The 21,803-nt window shown below is 43.3% G+C and overlaps 1 protein-coding gene across 3 annotated transcripts in view; it reads left to right on the top strand.

Moving 5' to 3' along the window:
* Positions 1-21,803, top strand: part of ALPK2 (alpha kinase 2) — a 120,128-nt gene continuing 98,325 nt past the window's right edge. The window contains exons 1-5 of one of the 3 annotated variants that reach the window (XM_041739702.1): positions 1-167; positions 522-1,112; positions 3,455-3,565; positions 15,635-15,762; positions 18,726-18,843. In XM_041739702.1, coding sequence (XP_041595636.1) covers positions 3,531-3,565; positions 15,635-15,762; positions 18,726-18,843 — 281 coding nt within the window. In that variant the 5' untranslated portion in view covers positions 1-167; positions 522-1,112; positions 3,455-3,530. The other 2 variants (XM_041739703.1, XM_041739701.1) reach the window with 2 other exon arrangements.

Here is a 21,803-nt window from a genome sequence, read left to right as displayed (position 1 = left end):
TGTCCTAAGAAGTTTCTCTCCAAGCTGTCAGTTTCCAGGTATGGCACATACTTTTCCGGAGAGACAAAATAGTTCCAGAGAAAATACTCCTGGATTTTGTTTATCTTCTGTCTTGGATTTGGACACAGTTCAATAAAAGAAATGCCCACATTACAAATTCTACTTTGGTATGTAACAAGAGCAATTCTTGACAATTTGACGGATTTGTGGCATTTTTTTCCTACGGTTTTCTTGTGTTCTTCCTCTCTTCTCTTCTTACTACTGTAGTCAAAAATAGGAAGAGAGAGAATGTGTGTGTGAGAGTGTGTGTGTGTGTGTGAGAGAGAGAGAGAGAGAGACAGGGTGGGAGGGGAGGGTGTGGGGAGGACTGCTAGGGGTGGAGGGAGGAGGGTGGATCCTGCTTGCTGTGGCTTCTGCGTTTCTCAGAGAACTTCAGAGAACAACTGTAATACCAGTTCTAAACGAACAGCATAATGCCTCTTTTTTTCACCTCCCCTTCACCCCCACCACCCCCTGCACAGGTTTCCTATGCCTGGTATTCTTGGTCTGAGAACTGCCGGTGTTACTCCGGCCCCAGAGACTTTATCAGACAGCAAGATTCTGCTTTTCTAGGAGGCAAGCCACTAAAGCTGAGGGCCTGCACAATCTTGCAGAGCAGTGCTCGGTGTCCCAGGCCTCGGGGACAGCTCGTCTGTGTTTCGTCAGCTCGCTGGAGCTGCATTTCACCAGGTCCCTTTGCCAGGGCCTCCCCGGCGGCGTCAACAAGTGTCACACCTACTGCAGAAACAGCCCTCAAGTTTCATCACAGTGATGCTAAAAAATATTCTCCAGCTTCAGCAATGACCTAGTTCATTCAAGGGCAGGGAAAAAATGTCTTCTTCCAGAACGTCCCCGGGCACAGAATTTTCCCTCTTAGGAAGATAGGAGCTTTTCTGGAGACAGACCCAACTGTGCTTTGACCTGAACGTGGATAAGACCCTGAACCCTGTAACTCCTCTGAATGCCCAGTCCCAGGAGCAGGGACACCCAATCAATACCTCCCAACACAGCCCGGGGAGCCCACAGCCGAGCCAGCCCTCCTATCACGTCTCTTGGACGAAAAATACTGAAAAGTAAGTATCCAGACTTTGGTTTTTACATAAGGAATGGCTGTGCTTTAAATATGTAGTTGTTTGCATTTTCTGCAATAAGGAACAGAGCAGATGGTTTCCTGATGATACAGAACAGGACGGAACAAGTAGGGGCCATCTGGCACATTTGACTCTATAGGCTTTAAAGTAGCCAAATTATCATTTGTAGTTTAGGTCCATTCAGACCCTTTTGGGAAATGATTATTTTTCATGTCTGTTTATTTGGGCCCAGCAGTAATTAAAATAGACACTTTCTATCTTAGCAATTAAAACACACACACAGGATGACTCGAAGGAGTGATCTGCAAAGGTTTTGCAAAGTAACATGAAAAATTGGAGTGATCATCCTGGTAACTCAGGCCCCAGATCCTTTTGTCTGAAATATTTGAGTATTTTAGTCAAAAGTTACTGCTTAGATTATATGAATGATTGAAAATCCCCACTTTCTGGATGGACACAGCAGTATCTTGTCTGACACCCAGAATGCAAATTGCTGAAAAGCTATCAGGCATTTCAAAATGGCTGATGGAGACATTCATCAAGTCATTAAATAGATTTGCTTTCCTCTCCTTTCCCCCTCCCTTTTTTTTAAAAACTGAGGTAAGAACGCTTGACATCTAACCTCTCGAATTTTAAAGTGTATAATGCAGTTTCGTTAACCATAGGCAGGATGTTGTACTCAAGTTGTTAAATAGATTCTTTAAAAATTTAAGGCGAGAAGTCAATCAAAAAAATCCATCGATAAAATGGCCCCACTGTCACATTGCATTTTGATGAACACATTCAAACTTTAAAACCACTGATTGAGGGTGTCAGTTACAGACATCTGGCAATCATTTAAAAATAGATAAAAGCAAGAACAGCATTTAGAGCTGCTTCTGCTCTAATATTTCCCTTCCCCAGTCTTTTCCTTAAGTATAGTTATCCTTAATTTTGGAAGCTTAAGTGACCAGGAACGGTAAGAGATGTTTTTTTTTGTTTTTGTTTTTGTTTTTTTTTAACAGCATGCCAGCCAGCTAAGGGTAAATTGAAAGAACTTCTTTGCTGTGAGACTTATGTACCAAAATCCAAGATGTTGTTCTGAATCAACAAATTGACAAATCCTGTATCAACAGGCACTGATGGTCCATTAGCACATTCAGATCTTGGAAATCAGGATTTAAAATAAATTGAAACAGATTTGCTGCCAAATGTCATCGTCCTTTTGAAGTTTTTGCAAAACACTTACTTTCTGGGGAAGGCTTTTAGGTCATGTGGATTCTTGTGTCTGTCATAGGCAAAAATCCCCCCTGTCCCAATCTAATTTGTTTTTAAGCGCCCCATGCACACCTACATGTAGCTATCAGCCTATGCAAGGAAGAAGCGGTGGACATTCTAATGTGGGTAGGAGGTAGTGGGGGGCTGGGGGTGCTGAGGAGTAAAGCACAGGCTCTGGAGTCAGATTTCCAGTCAAATTCTGACTCTAGCACAGTTTTTCAGCCTGTTTGAACTCCAGTGTTCTCATCTGTGAAATGAAGATAGCAACATCCACTCTGACTGGAGTGATGGGGACATGAGTAAATATACCTAAAGTATATGTCACATCCTAGCTTCTCCCCAAAGGCCAGTTTCTTCTCCTTGGTTAATTTAAATACTTCTCTGTCTCTTTTTTGCTAAAACTTCTGAATGCTTTTACAATAGAAAATATTAAAGTGGTGGAAGTTAACACATTTTTGACATCAGTACAATCATTAAACCAAAATAACGTAGAAAATTAGATTTTTTGGGTGCCTGAGTGGCTCAGTTGGTTAAGCATCTGCCTTCAGGTCAGGCCATAATCTCAGGGTCCTGGGATTGAGTCCCACCTCCAGCTCCCTGCTCAGCAGAGAGCCTGCTTCTCCCTTAACACCTCCCCACACTCATGTGCTCTCTCTCTCTCTCACACACATAAATAAAAACTTTAAAAAAAAAAAGAAAATTAGATTTTTTGAGGAAACTTCTGTACTTAAAAATAAAGTGTTTGAGAGCAAAACAAAAAAAAAGATTATATTTTAGAATGTGCCTGCAATAAATGAGAAAAACTATTTTTTGTTTGAAGATGGTTGGTGGTATATTTATTACCTGTACAGGTAGGGATTTATCAACATCATATGATACTTTTTAGTATATATCAGTGCCATATTTAAATATGAGTTCTCATAATCCATAAGAATGGAAAGTAAAGGTATAAATCTATACATATGAAGTGATATCTCTGTGATTATTATGAAAATTAAGGCACAGGTCCAGTCTTTCCTCAAAGTTTCTAGGGGAACCTTGCACTGATTCCCTTTTTGCTTGGACAGAGGCCTAGTGGAGTGAGGACATGTGAGAACACTGAAATCGGCTAGCCTTGGGGGGCTCAGCAGAGACAGCAGCTAGATGGACATTTCAAGAGCCGTGGCTGGAATTTCGAGGTCAGTGATGGAAGTGCATTATGAACAGGGTGCTTCCTCATTCTGGAGTGAGGACAAGTCAGGCACAGAGGGATGGAGCAGACAAGAGTCACAGGTAGGCCTCATGGGGACGCCTGGATGGTTCAGTGGTTTAGTACCTGCCTTCGACCCAGGGCGTGATCCTGGAGTCCTGGGATCGATTCCCACATCGGGCTCCCTGCATGGAGCCTGCTTCTCCCTCTGCCTGTGTCTCTGCCTCTCTCTGTGTGTCTCTCATGAATAAATAAATAAAATCTTAAAAAAAAAAAACAAAACAAGTAGGCCTCATGGGACAGGTCCAAAGAATGCTAGCCACATCTTTATTATTGCACTGTCTTGACTGAGCTTCGGCACAGCTTCTGCCCAGGCACTTCAGAGTAGCTTGATAAATCCTTTGCTTGAGCTACTGACAGGTTCACAAGGAAACCTGTTGTTCTTTTCTGCCATAAAGGAAATCTAGACATTCAGAAATGTAAAGGAACTTGGGAGACAGTAAGCATGTCATCTTAGGGTTGGTAAAAATGAAAGAATAAATGCCCAACCTGCAAGAGAAGAAAAAGACCCATGACTCACCTCTATCTTCACTTGGTCTTCAATCCTGCTCTTGGATAACCAGGCTCATTTGCTCCTCAGTCAGTAGTTGGAGATTTTTCTTCTAGTCCAGTGGTTCTCAAACTTTAAAGCGCAACAGTATCAGAAAGCTTGTTGAAATACAGGCTCCTGGGTCCCACCCCTAGAGTTTCTGCCTCTGAAGGTCCGGAGAATTTGCATTTCGGACAAGTCCTCAGGTGATGCGGATGGATGGCGTGGTCCAGGGACCACACCTGAGGGTCACTGCTTTAGCTGTTTCTTGGGCCTGTAATTTCTGGGGAAACCCTATTTGCGTTGATCCTTTCAATCACTAAACTTGCCTACTTTTCAAAAGATGTGTGGCAGGCCCAGTCACAATATGCTAGAACTGGGGAGAGCACAAAATATAAACCCAGGAGTCATCTTGCAAGCAAACATCTCACCGTGGAGTATGTCTGTGGGGGACACTGAGTGTAGGCAGGGCGCACGGAGGTGAGTGGTCCACCATTTGGGGAGGAGTCTCTCCCCCCGCCCCCAGGCTCTCAGAGGAGGCTTCAAGGACAATTTAGCCCTTCAGCTGGGGTTTGAAAACTAGTGGGACTTGAATGGAAGAACCAGATGGAAGATGGTCTTTCTGTGTAAAGGAAAAAACACTGAGCAAAACAAAACACGAAGGGCAGCTTGGAGAAGGCGTGTCCCACACGGAGTTGTGGAGTGGAGGGCCAGGGGTGGGAATTTCAGGCGCCCTGGGCCAGGGAGGACCAATCTGGACCAATCAGGGCCCAGGAAGCAGGAAGGCTAGGGTCCCGCCCATCCTTGAGGTCCAGGCTGGAGTGATGATGGGAGAGGAATGTGGGGAATGCAGTTAGGATGACTGGGAAACTTGGCCAGTCAAGGAGGTCTGGGATATTTTTTTTTAAGATTTTATTTATTTATTCACGAGAGACACACACACACAGAGAGAGAGAGAGAGAGAGAGAGAGAGAGAGACACAGAGAGACAGACACAGGCAGAGGGAGAAGCAGGCTCCATGCAGGGAGCCCGATGTGGGACTCGATCCTGGGACCCCAGGATCACGCCCTGAGCTGAAGGCAGGCGCTAAACCACTGAGCCACCCAGGAAGCCCCAGGCCTGCTTTAAACTGCAGCCCAAACAAGTTTTTTAAAAAGTCTCCGGGGATCCCTGGGTGGCGCAGTGGTTTGGCGCCTGCTTTTGGCCCAGGGCGGGATCCTGGAGACCGGGGATTGAATCCCACATCGGGCTCCCGGTGCATGGAGCCTGCTTCTCCCTCTGCCTGTGTCTCTGCCTCTCTCTCTCTCTCTCTGTGACTATCATAAATAAATAAAGAAAAAAATATTTTAAAAATAAATAAATAAATAAAAGATGAAGTGCGAGTAAAAAAAAAAAAATCTCCTGCAGAAGGGTCCTGTGTGTGACTGCAGTGAACGTATGGATACAGTGCTACTCCCCTGCTTTCCTTGGGGGTGGTGCTCCTTATCTCTTAGGCACACTTTACTAAAAACAGCTCGATAATGAATGATAAAAATAATTCTTCAGAAAACAAGGCAAGTGGAGGCAAAACCACATTTTCTCCCAAGGCCCTCTGACTGTCTGGGAGAAGGATGGTGGATGAAGGTGGCCGAGGTGACACTGGCACTCTCCGTAGCAGCCCCCTCTCCTGTCCCAGGCTGGGAGGGGACAGGAGGGAGGAGAACTTTCTCCAGTTGCTCCCCTGTCTACAGATGCCTGACATTGCACACATTTTGGTCCAATTTAAAATAGACATTCTCAAAATAAATAAACAAATAAAAAATAAAAAATTAAATTAAATTTAAAAAAATAGACATTCTCTCCAAAGAGGGACCCAGGGAGCCTAGGAGAAAGCAGAGGACAAGAGGAGGAGGAACGGGAGAGAGGATTTCTTCACAACACAGTGAGGACTGTGATGACACATACCTCCATGGGACACAGCCTTCGGCCCACTATGTTCAACCTCCAACCAAACTGATGTTAGCCAGTTAATCCATGGCAGTTGGTCTCATTAACTACAGTCCTGCTCTGTATGTTGATAGCATCGTGATCTTTCCTTTCTACCCTGTCTTTGCCCAGAGAGAAGACAAGGATAAGCCCAGTAGAGGAATATGTCCTCTCAACATAGTAAGTTGAAAATTAGAATCAAGAATTATGGACTCTGCCATTCATAAGCTGTATGACCTTGGAAAAGTCACTTAAGCTGCCAGTTTCAGGGGCATTTTTCTTTTTTCTTTTCTTTTTAAAAATATTTTATTTATTTACTCATGAGAGACACAAAGAGAGAGAGAGAGAGAGAGAGAGAGAGGCAAAGACACAGGCAGAGGGAGAAGCAGGCTCCATGCAGGGAGCCCAACGTGGGACTCGATCCCAGGACCCTGGGATCATGACCTGAGCTGAAGGCAGATGCTCAACCACTGAGCCACCCCAACGTCCCAATCACTGTTTTTAGCAGGCTTCCCACTCCCCTTCCTTAGATACTTGGGCCTCCATCCAGAGACAACCATGGTACCAGTGTCTTGAGAGTTTTTAGATCATTGTGTGTATGGATAAGCGTATCAGAATATTCTTCTTGTTTTGCTTATACAAGTGATAGCTGCTCTCCACTCTTCTATATTTTATCTCACTGAACAATATATCTTGGAGATTATTTCATATCAATACACACAGAAATTCCTTATTCATTTTTAATGCTCATTGCTGTTAAAAATAGAAAATCCATTCAACAGATAAACTGTAACCATATTCCTACCTGCGGAGATTTTGGTTGCTTCCAGTCCTTTGCGATATCAAGTAAGACTGCAATGACTGCAATATGTGCTTATGACATGTTTGTCTCCTTGTTTCTATTTCAGAAATTAGCTTTATTGGGGCACCTGGGTGGCTCAGTGGTTGAACATCTGCCTTTGGCTCAGGTTGTGATCCTGGGGTCCTGGGATTGAGTCCTGCATCGGGATCCCCTCAGGGAGCCTGCTTCTCCCTCTGCCTGTGTCTCTGCTTCTCTCTCTGTGTGTGTCTCTCATGAATAAGTAAATAAAATCTTTAAAAAATTAACTTTATTGAGACATATATTACATTTTGTATAATTCACCTTTTCCTTTTTTCTCACCCATCCCGCGATTATAATTCACCTCTTCTAAGTGTTCAATTCAATGATGTTTGAAGTAAATTTATCAAGTCGTACAACCATCATCATAGATCAGTTTTAGAACATTTTTATCACCCCAAAAAGATCCCTCACAGACACTTATTATTATTATTACTATTTTTTTAAAAGTAGGCTCCACATCCAGCGTTGAGCTCAACACAGGGTCCCATCTCATGACCCCAAGATCAAGACCTGAGTTAAGATCAAGAGTTGGGTGCTTAACTGACAGTCCCTCAGGTGCCCCCATGCACATTTATTATTAATCAGTGTTCTCCCACTGCCTCCATCTCCAGCAACCACTAATCTACTTTTGGTCTTTATAACTTCTTTTGGATGTCTCATATAAACAGAATCTTACAGTATGTGGTCTCTTGTGTCTGGCTTCTTTCACTGGAATTTTTTTGGAGTTCATCCATATCGTACTGTGTATCCAAGCTTTTTCCTTTTTATTTCTCCATAGTATTCTATGGTGTGGCTATTCCCCATTTGTCTATGTGTTCACTAGGTTTTTCCAGTGGGCATTTAGATTGTTTCCAATGGAAATTTAGGTTATTTCCAATTTTAGGTTATTATGAATAATCCTGTTAATATTTGTGTGCAAGTCTTTGTGTGAATATTTGTTTTCATTTCTCGTGGTGAGATACTTTTGGTAAATTCATGCTTATCTTTTTTGGAAACTGCCAAACTACCTTCCAAAGTGTCTGTACTGTTTTACATTCCCACCAGCCATGCTTGAGGATTTTTCTCCATATCCTTGCCCACACTTGGTTGCCTATCATGTTGTAACTGCTCCAGTAATTGTGAAATGCTATCTCATTCATTATGATATTAATTTGAATTTCCATAATGAGTAATGATAGTGAGCATCTTTTCATGGGCTTATTTTCTTGCCTCTGTTTCTCACATACAACCCAAAAGTCACACCCAAGAAAGAAAACAATGCTTGAGCTCCAACAAACCTGGACGCAATATCAACACTGTCACTTGCAGGCAGTGAGGAATTAAGTTTGTTACGTCAATGCTTTCAAAGTTACCTTAAAGTGTCAAGTCATTATGTATGAAATGGGAAAGAACACCTGCCTTGGTAGTTTTGTTGTGAAGATTCAATGTGATGATGTCTACGAAGTGTCCAGCCTGGGGGCTGACACATAGAAGGTACCAAAAACATGTTAATTGTTTCTCTCTCCCCACCTGGTTTGCCTCCTCCCCACCCACTTCCTCAAATTCCCAGACCCCATCTTTGGGGAGCGTACGCTTCCCTAACTAACATGGGATAGTAGATGTGACATCCAAATCTGTAGTAACTCAGATACCAATTGCCATTTGGATTAGGTTGAGTAATCAGAACTAATCCCTCCTGTCCCCAGTGAGAAAGCACGGTGACAGCTGGCTTTCCTGCCAGCTCCAGAGGCGCTGGTTAGCTATTATCTTCATGTGGGATGAGAGTATTTCCCTGACCCTGTCAGTTGACAGCAGCTTTCCTGCTGACAGCAGCCAAGCCACCGACTGATTGGGGCAGATTGGCCAAAATAACACTTGGCATCCATCGAGGGCTCTAATGATTCAAAGAATTCTATAACCTCCTATCTCTTTTCTAATTTGAGAGGAAGATGTTTTGGTGATTTTACTGATATTAAACCCAAAGCTCCTGGGCAGCCTGGATGGCTCAGTGGTTTAGTGCCGCCTTCAGCCCAGGGCCTGATCCTGGAGACCCAGGATCGAGTCCCATGTCAGGCTCCCTGCGTGGAGCCTGCTTCTCTCTCTGCCTGTGTCTCTGCCTCTCTCTCTCCCTGTGTCTCTCATGAATAGATAAATGAAATCTTTAAAAAAACAAAACAAAAAAACCCAAAGCTCCCGATAGCTAACACTTACAGAGTTCTTACTCTACCATTTAGAAGAGCTTTATACATACTCACTTAATTTTCCTAACAATGAAATGAAGTAGATACTGCTATTATCATAGTTTTACAGATGAAGAACCTTTGACAGAGCAAAGGTGAGCTAGTAAGTGGCAGAGCTAAGACTTGAACTCAGGAATCGGGCCCTTCATCACCATATCCTTCTGCTATTCTGTTAAGGGCCCTGCCCATTTGGAGTATCTATCAAAATAGAATATGTGAATGCTCTTTTATCCAGCAATTTCATTTCTTGATATTTAGTCTGGAGAACCACTTATGTGCCCAAGGAAGCATGTAGCAGGATGTAGTTTTATTGGAGACACATTTGTAAGTGTAAAAAACTCCAGCCTAGCTCAATGTCATCAACACAAGAACACACAGATTAAGCCTAGTATTGCCATGCTAGGCAATATTGATATCATTGAGCAGCATTTAAAAAGTGATGTAGCCTTTAATGGATTGGATTGGCAATCCATAACAAGCCAACGGTTATTACTAAGTAAGATAAGCCAACTGCCTGGGAAGTATACACAATTTAATGCCATGCATGCCACAAAACTATATATAAACACACATATGAGATACACATAAATGGATAGAAAGTATATAGATATAACAAAATATAAATGTTATGTAAATGTATACATATTTAGATGCTGATATACATACATGGATAGAAAAATGCCTGAAAGTACAGCAAATCTTTCCTCTTTTTTTAAAAAAAATTTTATTTATTTATTCATGAGAGACACACAGAGAGGCAGAGACACAGGCAGAGGAAGAAGCAGACTCCATGCAGGGAGCCTGACGTGGAACTCGATCCTGGGTCTCCAGGATCACGCCCTGGGCTGAAGGTGGCGCTAAACTGCTGAGCCACCTGGGCTGCCCCACAAATCCTTCCTCTTGAGAAGGTATTGAGATGGAGGGATAGTGCATGAGGGAAACTTTGCCTTTATATGTGTTTTTACAAATACATGTAACCTATGCATTTAGAATCTGTGTAATTAAAGGCAAACCAATTTTTTTAAGAAAAGGAAATGACTTGTTCTGGACCCCACAGCTAAAATAAAATAAAATAAAGTCATGCAAATCTTACGCTCTTTCCAGTTAGCATGTTACCTCTCCATGTCTGTGAACACCACCAGAGCCCCCTCTGCTCATATCAGTAATTCAATATTGGTTGTCCACGTTTAGCGGAGAATGATAAATCTGTCTCCAAGGAGTCTAACCTTCAGAAAAGCCACGAAACATGAACCACAGCCTGACTTAACTGTCCTCTCTCCTTTATAGTCAGCACAGCCGTGGCTGGGACAGGCAGTGACTGAACCGTCTCTATGAGTCAAATAGCATGTTTGTAAGTGTTGTAACCTGTGGGACTTCACCGTCAGGAAGCAGTCACCTGGGGAGGAGTCAGAGATGACACATAAGGTTCCCAGTGTCACCCTAACTCTACTTCTTGGCAGTTTGATATGTCCTTTCTTCCCTTTCTATCCATAGTGGTGGATCCTGGGAATGGGGATGGCAGGAGTCATGTCTTGAAATTACTATTACAGGTGAATGTTCCATGAGGAGAGATTTTTAGACATCTATTGGTGTATTGCTTAAAAAAATTATTGTGGTAACCCACAGCAGGAAAGGAAATTGATGAAACCAAGTGACGTCTTTCCTTAAAGCCTACTGATTACCACCTTGAAGAACAATTATGTGGCAGGTTCTCCTTAGGCCATTTATGCAAGGATTATTCTAATCCTTAGAACATTAGCATCATCTCCTTTTACAGATGAAGAACTTTGACCAGGTAAGTGGCAGAGACAGATGTAGATATGTCCCTTGCAAGTGACAAAGCCTGGGTTCGGTCCTCAGTCCTGTGATGTTACCCTGATCAGGAGAATTTTCCAGATTCTAGAGCCCTTCCCCCAACTACCCCCCTCCTCCCCCCAATCATCTGAGTAAGTGTCCTAGGAATGTGGAGAGCCAGGGCAGTCATTCTTGTGCCCCGACAGTTGCTCCCAAGAAGGGTTGAAGAATGGTGTAAAAAGGAGTGAATACTGACCCATGATGCAGCACAAATGGACCTTGGAAACCTCGTGCTAAGAGAAAGAAGCCAGTCACAAAGGACCACGTAGCGTTTGATCCTGTTGATCTGAAATGTCCAGGATAGGCAAATCCACAGAAACAGAAAGTGGATTAGTGGTTGCTTGGGGCTGTGTGTGTAGGTTTGGGCAAAGGGACAGAAAGATGAGAACTTGAAAGCTAAGGAGTGTGGGATTCTTTCTGGGGAAATGAGACTATTCTAAAATTGATTGCGGTGATGGTCACACAACTCTGAATATATTGAAAGCCGCTGAATTGTACTGTAAATGAATGAATTATATGGCATGTGAATTCTATCTCACTAAAGCTGTTAAAAAATGTTGCGTATCTCTCAGCCTTGCTGCCAGTCAGATGGGCTAATGTTTTCAATCAAAGCCGCATTTAAAAAAATAATTAGTGCTAACATTTATTGGGCACCTACTTTTGTGCCAGGTGCTGTACGAAGTGTTTTGCAAGCAATAACTTGTTTAATCTTTATAACAACCCAGGAAGTGTAGACCACTGTTTTGCCTTCATTTTACAGATGAGGAAGCTGAGGCACGGAGGGGCCGTGACATGCTTATTGACAATGCTGGTAGGGAGTGCCGCCAGTGTGTGAACCCAGGGTATCTGGCTCTGGATCTCCTAGCACCTGTGCCATGCTGCCACTCAAAAACAATAAAGGGGTGCGTTGGAACTAAGAGTTCTGACTCCTACTCCCTGCTTTTCTTGGGTTGTAAAACCTACCTACATGCTGTGTCCAACCAATATGCCAACTGGGGTATAAAATACGTAAAATTGCATGGTTCTCATCTTTGGAAAATTTACCAGATCAGTAATAAATACTCCAAATATCTTTATTTGGAGGATGATTCTAAATCTCACTCTGTCTCTTTCTCTTGCCTTTCTTCCTTTTTCTTTTTCTTTCTCTTTCTTTTTTCTTTCCTTTTCTTCTCTTTTTGCCTTTCTTTCTTTTTCTTTCTTTCTCTTTCTTTCTTTTTCTTTCTTTCTTTCTTTTCCTTTCCTGCTTTCTTCTTATTATTCTTTCTTTTCTTCTTTCTTTCTTTCTTTCTTTCTTTCTTTCTTTCTTTCTTTCCCTTTCATTTCCTTCCTTCCTCTTTTCCTTTCCTTTCCTTTCCTTTCCTTTCCTTTCCTTTCCTTTCCTTTCCTTTCCTTCCCTTCCCTTCCCTTCCCTTCCCTTTCCTTTCCTCTCTCTTTCTGAAGCTGTACTTTGATATGTTTGCCAACCCTTGTTCTATACTTTATATTGAGTTAAAACAGTAGATGAGATCACAAATACAACTTGCATTTTCAGTTCTGAAATACAGTAAAAAATTTAAAACTGGACTTAGAGTCCATTCTTACTGCCTTTGCTTACATTTAGCCCCAACAATGTTTGTTCAATAATACTGAGAAATATTAACTTTAATCTCAAGTCAATTCCATAGCTCTAGCTCTTATCACCTGCTCAGACCTCTGAAATGGATGAGCAAATACTGACATTAACCAGAGCTGCTTCTTTCTGTGTGTATTTTCAGGGAGGGGGGGAGGCACAGTACGTGGGGGGTGGGGAAAATTTCTTCAGCAGTGAAAGGACAGCACATTGCCATTCATTTTTCTTGGCTTCTGAGCACTGTGGGACCCACACTCATTCGGGCTAGTCATCTATTCATATAGTAATTCAGCCACACACACCAAGTCTTCTGTAAACTTCCTCGTGCAAAGTGGCTACCATAAAAGTTGTCCTTTGGAGTTATTTGTCTTTGAGATTTCTTTCAACCTAGTTGAGATAGTTTTTCCATTAGACATTTCTGTGACTGCTAAGTAAATAATAATGCAGGTCAAGTCTGGCCTTTTTATACTGATTGGAACCATCAACCACAAATGTACTTATTATGTAATCTGGAGTGCAGGTGTCTGTTTGACATCTTGCCAACAGAAGTTCTTGCTGTTCTGTGCAACTAACTTACTATCTAGACTAAGAGGTGCTTATGATCTTTTAAATTATAATACCTATTAATCAGGAACCCTGTGGGGGCCAATCTCTACAGGTTGCATTTAAAATGTCCTATAACTGGGGCACCTGGGTGGCTCAGTTAGTTAAGCAGCTGACTCTGGGTTTCGGCTGAGGTCATGATCTCAAAGTTGTGAGATCAATAAGTGGGGAGTCTGCTTGGGATTCTCTCTCCCTCTCCCTCCAGCTCTTGTGCGTGGGCTTTCTTTCTCTCTCTTTCAAATAAATAAATAAACAAACAAACAAACAAATCTTAACAAATAAATAAATCCAGTAAAATGCCCTGTAACCTAAAATCACCAGAAATTCAATTCAAGTCTTGATTAAGGGGTGTCGAGAGGATCCAATTAACAACTGCAGAGCAATACTTAACATCCTCTTTTCCATTTCTCTGGCTCAATCTTTTTTGACCCAGTTCCCCGCAGCCCTGTGGGCTTCTCTCCCTGCCCTTGTGCTCTGTATCAGACCTAAGCACTTACCTTCCTCTTTGATGCAAACCTACTATTTCTTCAGCCGTACAGCTCTCTCTCCCCCTTCTGTATGTTAGCTGAACCTCAGGTCAAAGCACAAAGTTGCTTTCTACACATTCTCCTGAAGAAAGGAAGGAGGTACATTCTCCTAAATTAATTGTTTTTACCCCCATACTCAGAGAGCTTGGGTGTTTCACTAAGCAGCAGTTCGGAGTGCTTTTTTGTTTTCAAGGACTAACCTTATTTCTAAACAGAACACCTTAAGATTAAGGAAATGCCCTGGGAACACCAAAAACTGAAGGAAAGGCCTCAAAGTGGAGGAAGCACTAGTGGCCATTGGTGAGCAGAATGTTCTTGGGGCCGTGTCCATCGGGCAGGGCCGGCCTCAGGGTCCCACAGTGTGAGCCTCGCACAGGGCCCCATGCCCAGAATGGCCCCAACACTCAGTTTATGGCTCTGTTGTTGCCATGTCAAATAGCTTGATCATTTTTGAACAAGGAACCCCTCATTTTCATCTTGAACCAGGCCCTGCACATTGGAGGAATTGGTCTAAATAGTTAAGGTCCACCCATATGGAGTGGGGTTTCCCCTTTGATGATACGGTTGTGACCATTAAGATACAGCCTAGAGCTTGGATCACTCTTGCTTTTGTATGCTCAGCATCCCCAGAATCACCGTTTGCATGTCGAAATGCGCCTCACCTCATCCACACTAAATGTATCCCACTGTGGGATGTGCTTTCCCTTGAGCTTTGAGCATATGGGAACTGCTCACCAACATCCAGAGGAGTGGGAGCCTCCCGTTTGGATAGAGCAAAATATTATTTACAAGCGCGGGGCTTTCCAAAGGATCATTTTGGCAGAGTGGTGCTAGCCTGTATCTGGAGGAAAGAGAGGATAGGGCCCTCTGGGTTCAGACAGACCTGGCTTCTTAGGGGTGTGTGGGTTGTGCACTGCACAACTCCGGGGAGTTAGCAGTGTCAGCCTACACAGCCATGAAGGGCGCCCCAGGAGAGCAGCCACTTGGGCTGTGTGACCTTGAGCAACTTGTCGAATCTCTCTGAGATTCCACATGGGTAAGATGTAGGAGGTGTTAATAACCATTCAGGGAATTTAAAAGAAATGAAATGAAATAACACACCTGGTGACTAATCAAGTGTTAAAAGCCTTCCAGTATCAATGAACACAGGCTTGCTCAAAACTGCCAGCCCATCCCCCGCCCTCCTGGGGGCGCTCGTCTGGGGCTGGGAGGGAGCAGTACTTTCCCAATTTCAAAATACCTCCCACCTGGAGATTCCTTTGCATTTAATCAACTCTTTCTTTGGACGCAAGTGTGGCTTGCACCCTTTTTGAGTGCAATGAGAAGACTTTAAGGACAGAAAGAAAGAGAAAAGAGAGATGGTAAATGGTATCAGCTCAAGCCGTGCTCTCTGTCTGGGGACCAGCTGCCTTGCAACCCACTGGGGTGCATGCTTCTGTACTGGGGCTGCCCTCCCTGGGGAAACTTGGCAGTGTCTGCGGATATTTTTGATTGCCACGACTTGGGGGAGGGCTGCGGCGTCTGGTGGGTGGAAGCCAGATGCTGCTAAGCACGCGACAGTGCACACAGCACAGCCCCCACGACAAAGCATCTGGTCCCAGTGCCGGGCGTTGCGGCAGGTGAGAAAACCTGCCCGCGGGCTTCTTGCAACCTGCCCACCTGCCCACCTGCCAAGGGCCACCGCCCAGCCTTCCGCAAGCCAGGGACCACGCTGCGCTCCTTCTCTCCCCAAGAGCCACCACCAGCACTCCCGGGAAAGTCAGAGGAATCCCCCAACAAATGGTGATGTCAGGGATTTTTGTTTTTCAGATTCACGTGGCATGAAAGGATGACAGACTTGGGAGGGCCCCAGAGGCGCACACTTTGTTTTTTATCTACGTTACTTTCCCAGAAGGTTCCTGAGAAGTCAGACGCCGTGCTTCGCTGCATAATATCTGGTAACCCTCGGTGGCTAATGACCCTCTGCAATCTCCCTGGGGCCCAGGGTTTTAGGCTCACAAAGGCATTATTAAAAACATCATGGCCTGGCTACCATGGTCTGAGTGATCAGTGGAACAACTAAATCCTCTATGATTTTTTTCCCCCCCAATCTGGAGAATTTCTTTGAGTAGCTTCCTGGGCATATTTTAATGATCCTTTTCACTTCACATTGTGGTTCTTGGTTAGGCGATTCCCACACTGGTTGTTTTTTCAAATAATACACTCTTAATTTCCTGTGTACGTAGGAATGGGATGATTAACTTTACTTCAGATGACTTGATGAAATCTTCCCTCACTCTTTCCCTGACATTCCCAAACTGGCTAAATGCATCTCCCGCTGCTCGCCTTCTTCAGGCGTGCTAGTCAACAGTAAAGAGGGCAAAACCAAGGCTGAGGATGCCCAATGGAGAGAAGCAGGAGACTGGAACTCCCCCTGGACTGGAGAGTAAATAACCCAGACCTGGCCCCCAAATAGGTACTCCCAGTAGTAAGGAGGATTTATTATTAAAAGGAAATAGTAGAAGCAAAATAGTAGGGTAGGGAAGTAGTATCTTGTACCTTGTGGGTTGTTTTCTTTCTTGGATTATGTCTCTTCCTTCAAAGACAGAGGCACTGGTGGTCTTCCCTGAGGGTACCTAGAAAACTCTTCTCCCCTGAGCTCACTTTTTCTAGGGAAGAGGAAAGGATCCAGCTTCTGAAATGGCCACGATTCCTTAGCCAAAGTCGTAATAAAATCTCTTCTCTGGTCTGGGTGCTGGAGTGTATGACTGTGCGCTTAGCTCCTTTGAGGCCAGAGCCAAGCCCCCATCTTTCTCGGTGTTTGTCCATCATTGAACCTTCAGAGGAGGGACAGGCACAAGTCTACCACTGAGCCTTCATACTGGGGCCCCCATGTCTCCTCAGGAAGCCCCATTGTTGGGACATACACTAAACTTGCCTACCAGTCCCCACACCCATAAGCCGGATGCTTGTGAAACATTCTGGAGGTGGCTCTCAATATGTGACCTGCAGGTAGGCTTCAAAAACAAGGGAGGATTTTTGGGTGAGGTTTCCAGCAAGTGGAGGGAGAAAAGAAAGCCACCCACAAAGTATAAGATACCACTTCCCTGTGTAAGTCTCATTTCTGGCTGATTATTCAGATCTATACTGCACAGAAGGAAAAAACCCGTCAGCCATTAAGAAACTGCAGGCATCAACCAGCCCTGATCAGTGTGAATAAGAAAACTGGGGTCCAAGCGATTAGAATGAGTTCCCCATACCTTAGGTACCATCTTAAAAAAAAACAAACCACACAACTATGCACAAAAATAGGAGCAACTCGATACTTCCTGAGAAGGAATCTAGTAAAATTGACTAGATGATTTTAGGGGGATGTAAAGCTGCTAAGAACAAGCCGAAATGAATTATGATCAGCAGCATCCTTGATGGTTTTTCAGGGAAGCTCATTTTTGGTGGTTTAGTCATTTGCCTGGAAGGGACTCCGCCAAGCCACTGGTAAAGAAGGATGTGTCCTTGCACGCAGGCCTGTCTGCTCCTGGTTCCGCGGACTGATTAGTCAGGCCCCTGCCTAAAGAGAGAGAGGCAAGGAGTGATAGCCACAGTGGCCACCAAGCACATTGGTGGAGTTAGCACAGAGGTAGCCTGGCTGGGAGGCCCCAGATCAGACAAGACATGGGGAGGGAGGCAGGGCCTCTGAGCACCCTCAGGTCCTGTCCATGGTGCAGATCTCAAAAGCGCACCCAGCACTTCCCGTAGTGATCTCTGGGGCTGCTCACTAAAAATCCTGTGATGAATTAAACAGAAACACAAGAAGGATGGATCTAGAAAGTGTTTTGTTTCTCAATATTGGGCTTTTCCTCTGATCACATGGCACATTTTGGTATGTTTTCAGTGAAATAGAAGCTAAGGGGAAAGCTCACTGGGACACACTGGAAACCTTCCTTTGGCTATAACACGGGGTAGAAAAATCCCAAGAGGTGATCTGGGGTTTTGCCAGATGAGTCCATTGGCATCACATCTGGTTAATGATCACAAAGGCAGGATGGGCTCCTTCTGAGGGAGAAGGCGTAGGGCAGTGTCTGTGATGGCGCCAGCCAGGTATGTACAGTCCCAGCCTGGGAAACACACATCCTGGACTCCTTCATGCTTAGGAGATGGCATTTTGCTCCTCCACTTCGTTCTTCCCTCTTCTGTGCCATTACGGTTAAAGTACAATTTTCCAAAGGTCAAGCGACTTCCCTGCAAATGTGAAACGAACATTTCAATGGTTTCATTCAATCTTTAAGTAAAGAGAGAACCGGAAAGTAGGAAGTCCTGGTCAAAGAACATTTGAGGAACTATTTATTTATGGGCAATTTGATAAAAGAATGTTAGGATAAGACTGCTGATCCAGGTAAAATACTGGTTAATGTCCTATAGGGCAATAAACCATGACTTACAGAGTTATTTTTTTCAGCCAGGCAGAGATCATTTACATCTCCACTGGATAAAAATTTACCAGTTTACATGTAGCTTCACTAAATCTGGGAATTTTAATCAGTAGTAATCTTCGAATTAAACAGAGTACATTCCCCTAGATGGACCTTTGTCCCCCTATGACACTGAAAGAAGATCCTATCCATATTTTTGCCTCATATCCATGTTTTAGATAATTTTTCTTAATAGCTCCTTGAGACTAGGGAGAGGATCTTTCATTTTGGATGCCTCACCCCCACCCCAGCATCACATCATCTTAGGCATGTAGCATGCTCGTTAGTGCTTATTGAGTGATGCATTTGAATCCAGGAGAGGGCATTCCCCAACTGAGATACTTCATTATGCTCATCCCTATTGCTTATTACCCATTCTTGTTCATAGCTTTATGATTTTTTTTCTGAAAATACTTAATGCAATAAGAACATTCTTATGTCTTCATTATCAGGTCAACCCAAGCCAGAGGTAACTTGGTATAAGAATGGCCGAGCCATCGATGAGTGTGGCATTGTTTCCAGTTATGAATTCTTCCAGAATCAGTATATTCATGTGTTACATCTCTATTGGTAAGTAAATGTGCCTCTGTGGACTATTTAGCAAGGCCCCTGCGTTATGTCATGTGCGGGTTGCTGTCGGGGAAGGCCAAATGATTGGCTCCTGTTTGCTTTTCGTACTCCCATGTTAGATGCTATGAGCAGACGTCAGCCAAGGCATCCAGCTGAACTCTGTCTGGTAACTGTTCACACTCCTCTAATTTGCTGCCATTGATGGAATTACAGCTTTATCTAAACTTTTATTCAAGGTGGTCCAGGCATTTTCCTTCATTAAATGAGCTCTTCATTTAATCTTGTTCTCTCTGGAAAGTCAAGAAACGCAACAGGGTTTTGGCACCGTCATCCAACCTTTCTTGCGTAACAACGGAAGGAAGGAGGAGTGGCTGGCCATGATCCCATAGCACACTGGTGACGGCAGAAGGCTGGAAACCATGCCTTCTGGCTTGATTTTAGGAAGTAGTATGGTCCAGTACAGTGGTTTCTATTCTTTTTTGTTTCCCCAAGAACTATTTGTTTGATGAAATCAGGAAGCTCCACATGTGAAGTAGAAAATATAAGAACTGCTTTGGTTGAAAGTGGGTGGACAGTCTGCGTGCTCTTAGTCCTCTGTGCTACAGAATTGGTCAGATGGTCCTTATGGGGACTCTGAGGAGCCCCAGGTCTGCAGAGCATGGTATGAAAATGACCAGTAGGCATGCGCATGTGCAATAGCCTTGGATCTGAGAATAAGAGAGTAAGAATGGGATTTGAATTCTGGTTCTACTATTTTCTGGCTGTTTGACCATAGCCAGGTATTTAATTGTTCCAAGACTGAATTTCTTTATCTGCAAAATAAAAGGATTGTTGAGAGAATTGAATAATATTATGCTTGTAAAGTTCTTGCTGTGTAGTAGTTGTTCAATAAACACTAGCTTTCTCATTTTTCTATCCACTCTTTTGTATCAAAATATGATCAGAGAACTCTTTATCATGGTTGAAATTCTTGACTTAACTGGCTTACAGAATATCTAACTTGATAGTCAAGATGCTCATTTATTCATCCACTATTTAATTCATTTTTTAAAGATTTTATCTATTTATTTATTTGAGAGGGAGAGAAAGTGTACAAGTGGAGGGAAGGGTAGGGGGAGAGGGAGACGCAGAACATCTCAAGCAGACTCCACACTGAGCACAGAGCCCAATGTGGAGCTCAAACTCACCACCCTAAGATCATGACATGAGTCAAAACCAAGAGTCAGACACTTAACCGACTGAGCCACCCAAGTGTCCCCATTTACTATTTAATTCTTTAAACAATATTCATCAAGCAGCTATTATATGGCAGTCATGTTGCATAATGCTAGGGGTAGAGATGAACAACATAAACATTATCCATGCTCTCATCAGACTTCGAGTCTAGTACAGAAGATAAATGGTGAACAAATCATGCCATTCCCTCCCCTGCTCCCCAGTATACTGGAAGCCAGCCCAGGTGCCACTTGCCGCCCTCATCCATAGAGTAGACATTCCTGCCTCTTCACTCTAATTTTGTCAAGGCCTTCCCCTCCTTTCTTTTCATCCTGTTCAACTTAGAATCCATCTCTATAGTTCACAGTAATTCTAGTTACGGCTCTGTCTAGCCTCGACATTCTCTTCTCTTTTGCACAGACACCTCTTTGGTGCTTATTTATTGCTTAGGATTGACAGTTCAGTAGACTGTAGGCCTCCTTGGGGTAGGAACCGTCTCTGTTTCACACTAATGTATCCCCTAGGACCTAATAAAGTGCAACATAAATATTTACTAAGAGGATGGGTGAGTGGATGGTTTTACATATACCATAAATATATATGATGTTAATTTAGATCAACATTGGCAAACTTTTTCTAGAAAGAACCAGATAGTAAATATTTTAGGCTTTGAAGGCCAGATGATCTGTCACAACTACTCAAATCCACCATAGTAGTATAAAAGCAGCCATTGAATATATATATATATATATATATATATATATATATATATATATATATATATATATTAAGCATGGCTGTGTTCCAATGAAACCATTTACAGAAACAGGTAGGGGACGAGGTTTGGTCAATGGGCTATAGTTTGCTAATCCCTGGTCTAGATGGTAAGATCCTTGAGTATCTACATACTGTACTCTTTGTATGTTTTCCATTCTTGCCTTTGTCCCTCTGAGCACTCAATCCATATTCCTTGATTGATTTTAGTCTCACACTTAGCTAAAATATTATACTCACTTTTTTTAGCCAGGAGAGAGGCTTAATGAGTGTTCTTTGACTGATGGAATGCCACTTAAGAATTGAGGTTTGTTATTTACATTATTTGCTGTTTATACAAGACCAGAAATGTAGGCACAACCAGTGTTTGTGGGGTAAGGGAGCTAAGGGATGGAGGAATGAGAAGGCCCTGGTGAAGCCCAGGGGCAGATGGGCAGGTTAAAATGGGAAGAGAAATTTAGGAAGAGAACTTGAGCTGTGGGTGGGGCACTGAGTCCTCATTCTCATCCCAGAAGTCCAGCAGGTTTACTGTAACAACTAAAGACCCGAGTTGACGAAATGTACTCTTTCCAAACTCTTGTTTTGCCATTTTGAAAAGTAGCCTCTGGGAAAGGCATTCAGTCCTGGTACAAGGAAGATTGATGGGGCAATACGATATTAGATGCGGTTGTATTTTTCTGCTTAAGAATGTGCTCGGTACTAATGATCTTTTGAAAGCTCTGACTTTTTAACACCAGTAAAGTTCTGAACCATAGCTGCCCATGAGCATCCCCCAAGATACTTTTAAAACCCTGTAATGCTTGGCCTTCAACTTTGACTAATTCAGTCTGGACCCCAGGTGATTCCAATGTAATTGCCCAAGTTGAAAAATTCTTATTTATTTATTTATTCATTCATTCATTCATTCATTCATTCATTCAATCTTTACACCCAATGTGGGGCTCAAACTCACAACTCTGAGATCAAGAGTT

This window comes from Vulpes lagopus, chromosome 24 (genome assembly GCF_018345385.1).
Source record: "Vulpes lagopus strain Blue_001 chromosome 24, ASM1834538v1, whole genome shotgun sequence".
Taxonomy (NCBI): Eukaryota; Metazoa; Chordata; class Mammalia; order Carnivora; family Canidae; genus Vulpes; species Vulpes lagopus.
The sequence above is the reverse complement of the archived record's forward strand: the minus strand, read 5'-3'. Positions and strand labels throughout refer to the sequence as shown.